Source organism: Nipponia nippon, unplaced genomic scaffold (assembly GCF_047370975.1).
Source record: "Nipponia nippon isolate SJK-2023a ecotype South Korea unplaced genomic scaffold, ASM4737097v1 scaffold_11, whole genome shotgun sequence".
Classification (NCBI taxonomy): domain Eukaryota; kingdom Metazoa; phylum Chordata; class Aves; order Pelecaniformes; family Threskiornithidae; genus Nipponia; species Nipponia nippon.
Genome location: NW_028262302.1, coordinates 18,769,214 through 18,781,734, shown reverse-complemented (window position 1 = coordinate 18,781,734; position 12,521 = coordinate 18,769,214). Strand labels below are relative to the sequence as shown.

General features: G+C 41.3%; 1 protein-coding gene across 1 annotated transcript in view; it reads left to right on the top strand.

Annotated features, from left to right (window-relative positions):
- The first annotated feature begins 1,250 nt into the window (after positions 1 to 1,250).
- The window catches only part of BEGAIN (brain enriched guanylate kinase associated), a 156,483-nt gene continuing 145,212 nt past the window's right edge, over positions 1,251 to 12,521 (top strand). Inside the window, exon 1 of the mRNA XM_087747692.1 lies at positions 1,251 to 2,174. Coding sequence (XP_087603818.1) covers positions 1,251 to 2,174 — 924 coding nt within the window. The remainder of the gene's footprint in view (positions 2,175 to 12,521) is intronic.

The following is a 12,521-nucleotide window of genomic DNA, read 5'->3' as shown; positions in this document are numbered from 1 at the left end:
TAAATACAATGTCCACTTCAAAAGCTCATGGAGCTACATTTCAACCCAAGCTGCCACTGACCTGTCAGCTATGTATGACACTTTTAAATATGCTCTTCACTGACTTTTTTCCCCTTCCTTGCCACCTTCTCCTACTTCTCAATCCCTTCCAGGGATCCTCCTCATGTCACCCTGCCCAAATATTTAAGGGAGGTCACTCAGGTTTCTGCTTGTGATTCGCTTCTCTTTTCTTTCTCCACCTGCTGCGTTTCATCAGTCATAAAGCCATGGTGGTGTCAATGACAGTGATGTAAGCAGAGTCTGATTCCCATCAGACAGAAAGGGTTAAATGACTTGCTTTCACCCTTATGCTAACGTAAGGAGATGCAAAAAAACCCTTTTGAGTTTATCAGTCAGTTCATTCTCTGGTCAGTTCCTGTGGCAGCACATCATCAGGATACTCGAAACTTCCATGCTGATTATAAAGTCAGACTATAGCCCTTAAGCTCACTTAAACTAGCCTTTAGGTTCCCACATATACAAAGCAAAAATAGAAATTCTGCACTTCACAGTTCAGACTTGCCTGTCTATAAAGACAGTAAAGAATGAGAAGAGCTTCACATGTAAGGTACTGGAAGAACCCATCATTACTACACGAGACTCATTTACAATGCTGAAATATTGCACCTCACTTTGGATTCAAACCTTTAAAAATTATTTTAGAATTAAAATTATGGCAAGAACAAGCAGGTAGAAAGTGAGAATCACATTCTCTTTTTGTCTTTCTGGGTCTAGCAGATCTGTCACTAAGCTTTCTAATAGAACAGCAAACACTAGTAGCATTAGGACAATATAGCATGACCTTCTCTACTATCGGATTTTAAAAAGCCCTGAAACAGAACCACCCCAGACTTTACTTAGTGAGAATTGATCTACATCATGGTAGTTCGGTTTCCAGTTCAACAGACAGGAATATATCATATGCTGCTTTGGATCAATGAAAGCCCATGCTCATCCACTAAGCACTCAATACTCTGGAAAATTTGCATGTCCTATAGATTGTGTTCATTAGTATGGCTAATTAAAATGAGGAGAATGTGCTATTGATCTAATTATGAAACATATGCATAATTTGGGATGCATATGGGATAAAATGTGGTGGCTGCACTGTTATGCCTTTCAAAGTCATGCCTGTTGTCTTACGAGATAGAGAAGGATTTATGGGAATGCCACTTTCACTGATGCCAGCTGACATACAGACACAAAAATAAATGGAGTCGCTGTCAAAGGGCTCCATTTCCCCTGTTAAGCCAGAGGGTGCTGTGCCTGGAAGACCAGCCAAGCAAGAGGGGGTTGGCAGGGTGACTGAAGAAAGAGCATGCAGTGCATCCACCATCGCATGTGTACCAGAAGTAGGAACTGAAGCGGAGAGGAAACGTGCTGGAGATTTGACGATGAGCAGTTACTCAAAACTCTGCAGCTCCAGTGAGGACAGCTTTGAGTTACAGGGTAGCACAAGGTCAGAAGCTAAAAGCTTTGTTAAAAGCAAAAATAAGGATGAAGTCTATCGACCCCATCGATCAAAGCACTGTCAGAAAGGGGGTGAAAAAATCCACGGACTGGAGCACTCTTCTCTATATCCAGCAGAAGCGGGAAATGCAAGCCAAAAGCTCCAGAGGCAGAAGACTCACAAGAAAAGCAGTTCCTCTGCATCTGATTTGAGCTTGGTGAGTCAAGGATCATCAAGTTCATTGTCTGTTGTGGAAGAAAAAATAGAAGCTAAACTCAAATTCTCTCAATTTATTAATGAAGTTACTTTCAGAGTGCTTGATCCCATGAGCCTGAGGGCATACCGAGCTGCTAAACTGAAAAATACTTTTCCATCCAGTGTGAGAAGCCTAGATGACTTGCATATTAAGAGAAAGTCTCCTGAAAGCTGGAAAGAGAACATTCTAGATGGGAAAACCCATCAAGAAGTAGACTTAGAGAGTCTGAGAAGTGCCGACATTGTGGTTGGAGCACGAACACACAAATTAGAGAAATCCTTGTCCCTGGATACAAGTCCCTCTCTCAGGTCGTTTGATAATGGTGCCTCATGCAGAACAAGATCTGGCTTGCCTGTAGAAATTATGATTTCTCAAAGCAAAGAAATGCCAGCCACAAAATCTGCGTCTCTGCCTAGAAGTACAAGTATGGTGAGCTCTCTCTCAAATCACTTCTTTGGGTGGTATGTGACAAGTACTTGTGCATTAATGTGACTATTTGAGAAGTGTTTCTGTCTTCCTGGGTGGGCTCTTACTGCGTACACAAACTTTTCTCCAGGGTGGAACAAACATGGAGGGTTTATTTTTAGTAGCTGAACAAACCAGCTCTAGGAGGTATGGGAGGAAGGAAAGACAGGACACAACTAGACAACAAGACAGGATACAACAGGATTCCTTTTAGTTTGGTGTCTTAAAGGAAGACTGTATGAGATCAAGCAAGAAAGGTATTCCTGCACTGCCATGAAGCATATATATGACCAGGTCAGCTATGAGCAGTCAAGGCACCCTCAGAAAAGGGTGAAGAGGGTACTGTGACAGACTGTTCACGTAGTCTAGCTCACTAGCTTAGAACTTGCTCAGGTATCTCTACACTAAACAGGCATGCTCACTTAGCATGTTTAAGTACTAGCAAGAGCTCTGACATCCTGAAAATATTGCTAAGGTTTGTGAGTCTGGAGTTAATACATCTAGACTGACAATTTCTTTCCTGATTTTTCTGAAAAAAAAAACCCTTAAGAACTGAAAAAGAAAGAAAAAAAGGCTGAAGCTTTCCTCTATGGTCTGGCCAAAAATATTTATGCTTTTAATTTTTTCTTATGAGATTGTTTGGTTGAGGAAGAGGTATTTAAGCCTATGGAGGGGGGCAAAGGGAAATTGTTGTTCTTTGCTTGCATGGCATTGTCAGAAATTCTGAGCTGACAAACCTTGAACTGACACATTATGCTATTATGTCTCTAGAGCAGTAATTGTAATCCTGCTAAAACAATAAAGGCCCAGGAACTGTTGCTTAAGACTATACGCATGTACACAGGTGTTGTTAAAATGGGAGCTGCTACAGCTGCATTATTCTTTAAAAAGTCTATTCAAATTTAAAAACAAAGAAACAAAAGGTTGTCTGTTTTCACAGAAGACACTAGCAAGTGGGAGAACATCCCAGTCTTAAGAATTTCATGCAGTCTTCAGCAACCCAAGCTTAGGATTTTATAGGGTGTCCTTGGATGTTTTAATTATTACCTATCAAAGATGGATGGAGGGAGAAGAGGTGAAAGATAATGAAACACAGAGAGAATTTGCACACTGTGCTGTGTCACAGGTCCTCAATGGGAGCTGTCCTGCAAAGGGTTCAGGAGGCTCCAGCCTGAGCCCGTGGCAGGATACACTTTTTTCACATTTCAATTAGCCATCTGTCAGAGCACCTTTTCCAGTGGACTTGCTCATACTGTACAGATTGGAACGTCCAACCAATCAAGTACTAACTGACTAAACACTCCCGAGTGCTCTGTAATTCCACTCCGTTAATGTAGGCATCGGTCTACTCCAATTTAAGCATCAGCCTGCTCTAAATCTAGTAATTGAAATTAAACACAGTAGTTACCAAGCATTTTACCTCAACAAACAATGCCTCAGACTGCAGAGCTCAACATGAGAAAAGAAAGGAGTGGCAGGGAAAAAACAAAAGCAAAACACGTTCAGCCACATCTACAGATTCATGTCTTCTACATGAAAAAAAATTGACTTCAATGCAATTTATTTAGTGCAAGTCCTCACCTGAAGCATGCCTAGTAAGAAGCAAAAGGGTAACTGTACAGACAGTCTTGGGTGCCGTTATTGTACAGATATTTAAAAAGTACTTGGTTATGTAATGTTCATTTGAATACGCATCTAGAACATTGCCTAAAACTGTTTCATGTTTTAGTTGCCAAGTTATTATTCATATGCAGAAGATAATCTTCAAGAGAAAGAAATGGATCTGGTTACATTGACTTAGATATAAAAACAGGATAGCAGAGGTATAACAACACATCTTGAAGAGCATGAAAGAACATGCTTGAAAGTTTGAGGTTAGGAAAAATGCATCTAATTAAAAAAATGTGGCTTAGAAGAGGAATTCTGTGACATTGCCTCCTGTCTGTCATGTTTTCTGAAGACCCCTGAGGTGTCCGCAACTGTGTCTGCACTCCATTTGATGTGTCTATATTGGATCCAGACCCACAAAAGTGATTTTCAACTCTCAGACTTTTGAGAACTGGTCAAAATGTTCAGGAACATTTCTGCAAGTATTTATTGGTTTGCAAACAGCTGCCACTGAAATGAAATCTCACAAAGAAACCACCTTCACTGTAGATCTATGCGGAGAAATTACCAGACAGCTAGCAGTATCAAAAGGGTGTTCCATTTAGTGACTGGAGTTAAAGGGAATTCTGATAGGTAGAAAGCAATTACCAAATACAATAGACATGACATTGCTATGGTCTAAATATTTTAGTAACCTGGCCAGCAGGATGAAATTATTTCTCATTTCTATGTATCGATCTAAATTTGGAGACACTGGATAAATAAGCAGGAAAGCAAAATGATTTAACTAGATGAAAGCAAGCCTCTGAATCCACACCAATGTAGAGGAGGGTGTGCAACTCGAGACCACATCATACTTCCAGGCTGAAATGAAATGACCAGTTCAGTAGGCTGAAAAATGCAGGAAAAGTCTGAAAAGGGTTGTACACAATGGAAAGTTTCTTAGAACTGGGAAGACGTTCTTGTAAGAGTCTGTCAAAGGACAGATCAACACAGAGAGAAATGTGGATGGGTCCAAACAGTATGTATTTTCCTCAGATCCAGGGTATGTTTCAAAGAAAGCCATGCATGAGAGGAGACTTGTATGTGTCTTTTAATACACATTTTATCTTAAATATATTTGTTCCAAGTAACCAATGCCTTCAGGAAAGCTTTGGATACCACTGCTATTGTTCCAGGAGGAAACTATGGGTAAAAATTTAGTTCTTAAATAATCGTACAGGAGACTGACTTCAGACCTGAGTAAGTGTACAGCATCTTGAGATTTGAATCAACCTGAATATTACATTTCAGTTAACTTTAGTCATACGTGAATGAGGATCAACTTTCCAACTAGATCTTGTCTTTACGTATCTACTTTTGCCTGCACAAGGGACCATATAACACAATATTAGGCATGGATTATTTTCAATCACAGGAAAGCAGCCCTGTTTCTTTCTTAGAAGACATGTATCTTTCCATCTTACGAGAAACTATCAGTAGTACACATTCTGTGTGCAAGAGGTCTTAGAAACACTTAATTATTGACCTCATCATTGCAACTATATGTATACATAACCTAAGGAATTGTGCACTTGCCACCTAATGCCATGACATTATCTCATTACACAGAATAAGCAAGGTCAAGCCTGATCAATACAAATTACTTAGTCAGCTGCAATATCCCCTCTGCTAGCAATTCCAATTTGGTGCAGAGAATGTCTTAAAAAACAAGCTTGGGTTGGGATAATGACATTTCTGCAAAACATTTTGGAAGTTAAGACTTCAGATGCTATAAAATATGCCTGAATTGAGCAGGTGGTAAGAGGGCAGAAACATGGCCTTGCTCCATAGGAACTAACCATGCTTATGGAGCCATGTCTGACAAGAATTTAGCTGCACCCATGCAAAGCTGCACCAATGAAGGCAGAGCCAACAACAATTGTTTATAACCTAGACAGCATCATTGCATGAACACAGACTCTTTCTGAACCCAGAGTGATGTGTCTGTGTGGCAACACATTAGGTGGGCTTCTCAGCTTGGTTTGGCATGAGCTTCAGGGTTTCTTCAATATTTGACATACTGCAGCTACCAAGCTAACTGCATCCCTGCTTGTCTCACATCTCCATCTGTCTTTCATCTCTCAAATGAATTGCACTAGTCTCACCACCCAGGTCAGGTTGATGCTACAGCCACCTGTCTGGACAAGGCACCTGGAGAGTCACTGACGCAGTCATGCTGCCTCCTGTGTGATTTAGTCTAAAGGGCCAAACTTTGGCTCCATATAAGCAATTCAATTCCCTCCTGTAGCCCTAGCAAAATTATCTGAAAACAAAGTATTCATTCTCGCTCTGATTTCAGTCAACATATGCCCTATGGTATTTAATTTCTATAGCCCTCTAGACAGAAGGGGACAAATACCTGTTACAAAGGCTTGCATCCTTATAAAATGCAGGCGAATGAAGCACAAGCTAGAATAACACCCCTTTTCATTCCTCTCACGAGAAATTAATATTACAATAATTATTGTAAAGAAGAAATATGACCAGTGTAGACATTTATATAGGATATTGAGAAGATTCAATTCCTGATGATGTATATATCTAATCAGGTAGGCTGTTTAATTCTTAAGAAACCCTATAGGTAGCCTACTGAGGTAAAGTGTCATAGACATTAACACAAACAAGGGAAGTGGTACTAATTTCTGCTCTTTCTGCTATCTGTTATGCATGAGGATTCCTGCTGTTCATTACAGGTTCTCTTGCAAGAAGAATGCCTTAGCATGGGGACAGCTCTCTGAAGGTGCAGAGGCATCTTTAGAAATTATAGCCTCACACACCTGAACTTCCCAGGCATGAAGGAATCTGAGGCAGAGTAAGTGTCCTGCAAAGGCTGTGGTAGAATGCCATAACAGTAGAAAATGCAGCTAAGCTTCCATTTATAAAGAAACTCATTTTCTAGGGCACGCGAGTTCTAACAGCAGAATCTCACTGCAAGAGAAGACAACATAGTAATTTTTGTTGCTCTAGGCCAAAGCTCTTTTATACAAGAAGGCTTTCAGTCCTCTTTCAGCCCTTCCAGCCTGCCACCATGCTGTAAAAAAGGCAATTGCGTTGTTCTTGGATGAATGCCAAATCTTTCATTTCCATTTACAGTACAGCGTTTACAAGTAAGATTTGGGTTCAAATACATTATAATGGAAAGTATCTATTATTTCACTGACTCATGCATGCAATACACGAAAAGAGAAATAGTAAGAGGTGGCACCAGAAGCGCAAAGAGATGAAGTGATTTGCCCAGGTCAGTGATCAAGCCAGCAGCAGAATACAGGCTTGAAAAGCCTTCCAGTGTCCTATTTTCTGGTCTGTTCCTGCTCTTTCAGGCAGGCAGGACAATGTAGAACTACCCTCAATAGCAGAAATAGTGAAGCTCTGATCCACAGCTCTGGTAACTCAAGGTTACCAGAGGAAGGTAAGAAAGAGGACTATATCAGGTGCTTCAGTTCTTTAGCACATGACATGCACATTACAGATCATATCATTAAGGCCTCATATGAGACTCATATGGCACAGGAACATGCCACATGGCCACCTTTCCTGGCATCCTGGCCCCCCTCTTGCCAAGCTATCTTGCATGACACTGCTTAGAGTTTTGTTTCCCTCTGCCTTGCAAACTGGAGGTGACCATCAGGTTGTCAGTAGGCTATAAATGTTTTGTCAAAATAGATATTATAATACATAGCTTAGTTCCTTTACCAAAAACTTGATTGAGAGAAGATATTGGTCACTTCTTTTCACCATTTAGAGACATCAGACAAATATCGCAATTTTCAGACTTATTAGCTTTAAACTCATTATCATACGAAGTGAGCATAGCCACTGAGCTGCTAGCGATATAAACCATAACAGCCTCACTCTGTTATTTTTTCTTCATTTGCAGATCCCTGAAAACAATCTCTGTGTCTGGTAATACTGTATAAGAATCACAGGTCAAAACAACTGAATTTGGGTGTGAAAAACAGAGTACCATATCTTTAGTCAATTGGGGCTGCAGTTCCTCAGTACTTCCAAGGATTCCTATTGCATCATTATAACCTCTCTCCTTATGATACCAACACTGACTGTTTTTCTAATTCTATACACCACTATTATGGAATTGTCACTGTGGGTGCAGTAGCAATGAGTAGTATCGCAAATGTATGCAGATGTGTACACTTGGAGCTTCCAGGGTAGGTAAATTATCTTTATAACACCTCATAGGTGTTAGGCAGCCAAATACTCTAAGCTATAAAATCTGATGGCCAAAAGAAATGGTAGTGCTTTCTGACCCTCACTCCATCTGAAATCAAAGACAAACCTCAGTTTCCACTGATCAGGCTATCTTAAATATCTCCTCAATCTCTGAGAGGACCTAGCTGTGTTAGGTTTGAAGCACATAGTAGTAGTCTTAGCAGCAGCAGCCAAGCTGGGGCAAGGTGGAGCTCAGCAAAGACTAACAGTCCAAGTATTTACCCAGCTTTATCAGTTAAATATAGAGTGCTGAATCTTCTCCTTCATTTTGTTTGTGACACATATGGTACAGTCACAAGACATGGGAAGCCAAGAAGGCCATGTGCAATTTCATCTATAGTTAACTTAACACCTCTTGTCCCAATAATGTGGCATTGACTCCTTTTCCCTCTGCTAAGAGGAGTGCAGCAGCCGTGTACCATAGGAGAGATCAGCATAATGTTTTTAGAGCAGCAGATGTGACATCATTTTACAAGCAACAGTATGAGCAGATGGTGTTTAGAGAGTTCTCCTTGCCTGCTCTAAAACACCTCCGTTGGGTCACTAATGGATCCTTCGTCTAGTCGAACACAGCGCATAAAGCTACAATGTTCCCAAGATGACGCATATGGTCATTTACAGCTTCTCAGCTCATCAAATACAAATTAGATCAAAATCTTCTTTGCAGAGCATAGATATCTATAAGCCAGTACTCAAAAGAGTAAGCTATTTATTCAAGACAGGATAAAACAGTCTGAGCTGCTTGACAATAAAAAGAATGTGTTTTCAATGAAATTAAGTATGTCATCATAAAGTCTGTAATTTTTGAAGTTAGTGTTTGTACTTGGGTTGTCCTCCCTCCCTGCTCACACCCACACCCCCCCCAACCTCCCCCAAGTTTTTGGAGAAGAAGGGGAGCAGCGAGTGAGTCAGGAGGGAGATGTTTGGATAAAGGAACAGATGTTATTATAATGGTGAATTTCTGCACAGGATTCAGGGCTCCAACCAGAGCACAAAACCATTTTCCAGCCAAATCTACTGTTTGCCTTCAGAGGCCAGCTACTCAGCCAGAGAAAAATGCTGAGTCCATGCAGTTCACATTGATTTCGATATTTCTTGGCACCAGCCACAGGAAAGCAACATTGGCAATCAAAAATGTTTAGTGTTCCTTTTCCAGCGATTTTTGTTAACATGACTTTTCCCCTTCCTTTGAGTTTGAAAATCACTTCTCAATTGCACTGTCTATCTTTGGGTGCCTTTAGAAAGAAATGGTACTTTCAGAGTAATGGAAGCTACAACAGTCTTATAACAATTACCGTCAGCAGAGATGCTTGAAAACTGCAGAGCCAGACATGGGAAGGCAAAAGAGCAAGAGGTAGAAAAGACCAATAGATCTTTCTTCTCTGGCCCAGGTTTGGTCTAAAAGCCTTTCTGTGTAATGCATGACAAAAGATTTTAAAGGTGTTTCAACCCATTTTTAATTTCTTCCTTCAGCCAGCAGCCTGTGTTTGTCATATTTACAAAATGTTTTTTTTTTTTTTTTTCCCTGCCATAGCATGGCTTTGGTATATCATAGAAGCAGAAGACCTCAGCATGCAGTGACTCTCTCCCACAGACATATGCAATAATTAACACAACCATTTTGCCTGGTCAACACAGTGAAAATCTCTGAATTCTAACAATTGAAGATTCAAGTGTAAGGCACTGCCCAGAGCCAGAGGTTGCTCTGATTTATTTTCACTTATGAGTGACCGATATTTTTGCCCCACTCATTCTAAGGTTTTTGGCTCTATTAAAATTCTGCTAACTGACGTACTGCATGCAATTAATAGAAACATAGATGTAACCTTGCTCCTCTCCCCACCGTGCTCTAATGTCTAACCTGAGTAAAATAAAAGTTCACTTCTTAATAAGAACCTAGCACAGCATGCATTTTGAGGACAGAAAAGAGGGAATCAGTATTACATTATTCTGCCAAAGCTGCACTTGAATACTCTGTTTTCTCTGTAGGTCTTGGTGCTCTGCGGGTTTTAGTCTCACATCAGAAACTGTGGCATTAAAACTTTGAGACCAAAATTTCAAGAGCAGAAACTTTTATGAGTTACAGGATGGATGGGAGGGTGTTATACTAAATGTGGGCCTTAGAAATGAAGCCTACCTGCCCCAACACCATTACTCATGTCTCAGAATATCAGGAACTGCTGGCTTTGACCTCAGGTCTGATAAGGAGAAGAAGGACCCTATTTGGGAAGCTGTTTTGTATTTATAAAATACGTATTTTTTCATAAAGCTCTAAAAAATGGCATTTTCACAGACTAGCTCAGACATTTGTTTCAATGATTTCCTCTTTGCAAAGGGGCTTAAATTTGACCTTCTCAGATGAAACTCTTCAGCGCCAGGAGTTTCAGATGACAGGAAAACACATCTTGTGGATAAGAAAGAAGCAGCAGATGCCATAAATCTTGGCTTTAAAACAATCTCTCATGATATTCTCATAAGCAAGCCAGGAAAATATGGGGAAAAATATTAAAAGGTAGATGCAAAATTGATTGGAAAATCTTATTGAGAGGGTAGTTCATAATATTCAGTTGTGACTGGGGTCTCAGGGGAACGAATACTATTTGGTATTAGCAAGCAGATGCATTTGCTTTGAGATACCATTGCTATCTTTCTACAGAGAGTAAATAAAACATGCACTTCTGCTCCTTTGCCTGATTTGGGAAATACAGTAGCACATTTATACCCCTGTGTAATACTCTTGAGAGGATGCTTGTGAAATTTCCAAAATGCTGACTTCCCAAGAATAAGCAGGCACTTATCAAGTTTCAAGGAAGTTTTCCCATTTCTGAAAATCAGCCTTGGTGGAAAAGCCTTCAAGTCTTTTTTTCTATGTCATAAAAAACTTATTCAGTACCTAGAATAGATAGTTGTTGTTTAAACTTCCCACTGTGTCTCCCACCCCTCAAATCACCACTATATCTACAACTAAATTTGTTTCCTTTTTCACTACCAAAATGATATTCCAGAACTTGTTTGGAGCTTAATGCTGAAAAAACTCAAGTGAGCTGGATACAACAGCATTGGAGTACCTATTGCTGAACAGCTAGCTCGTAGACTGTAGTCTGCAAAGCCTTCTGTTATGACACTGTTGGCTAACAGTTCTCAATTTCCGACAGTAAATTCAATACCTGCAAAGATAAACTAAAATTATTCAAATGCACATCTGTATCTGTTGAGCTTATGAGCTGTTTGCATTAATGTTCGATGTTAGTTGGGCAAGAATGATCAGTGATATGGCAGTCTCTGCCTCTGGCTCCCTGCTTGGATAGCGAGAGCATTTTAAACAAAAGAGAATGAGGAATAAATACTAGGCCTGCTCATACAGCAACATTTGTTTTCTTGAAAATAAAGAGGTATTTCACTCAAAGAACAGCTATTCCCTAGATAACTGTAGTAACAAAAACCTGCCACATGAACACGGTTAAATTGAGCGGCTATTGAGGATTCAAAATCTGGTTCACAACCACTTATTTCAACAGCAGCCAGCCAGACCTTCGCACCGCTTGCTATGCTGCGCTGTACTGCGAGCTCACAGAAAGTACCAGACACCTCCTATTTCTGGATTCTCAGAGCTGAATCATAGTCTTGCAACAAGAAAACCGGGACTGCCTGTAAGCCAGCTGAATGAAACAAACCAGCAACAGCCGCTGGTGAACAGTCAGGGGCCAGAGGGCAGAAGTAGGCCTTAATGGTGCTAACTACCTGAGGTGTCCCCCACCTGTCCAAGGCCAGGACCCCATGCCAGCCCCCTGGGGCTGTCAGTCCCTGCCCCAGCGATGCCACAACAGGGCTGGTCTCAGCTTCCCGTGGCCCTGCCCTGCCTGGCCATGGGCCCCATCAAGCCAGGCCCACCCGCAGGCCCGTGGCCCAGCCCAGCTCTGTCCCTAGGAAGGTGCCCAATGCCCGGGGCTGGGGCTGCCCCCAGTGCCCCCCCAGCTCCCCTGCTGCTGCCTGGGGCAGTGGGACAGGCTCTGGCTGCTAGGCCCTGCCCTGACAGACCCCAGGGGAGCCCTGCAGCTGCTGGGCCCCAGGGAGTCCCCCGGCCCCGCAGTGGGGCACGCAAACACAGGGTGGATGGAGGCAGTGCTGTGCCAGGCACTTGCCTCCTGCCAATCCAGCAGAGCTGATCCCCAAACAGAAGTAGAAGATAAAATATTGCCCAGTACTTGAGAGGTTATCGCAAGGAGGAAACAATCACCATATTGCAAACCATACAAAGCCAGAGTTACTCACTCATCATAAGGAATTTACATGGACTAACAAATTGTTAACAAAAAACTGCTGAAATTGTCATCGTGGGTGCCCATATTAAGCAGAAAATTGCAGAAAAGACCATTCATTTGCCTTGGATATGCCTGTCTTCTCCACTTTTCAGTATTTTGAGGTTTCCTCTTG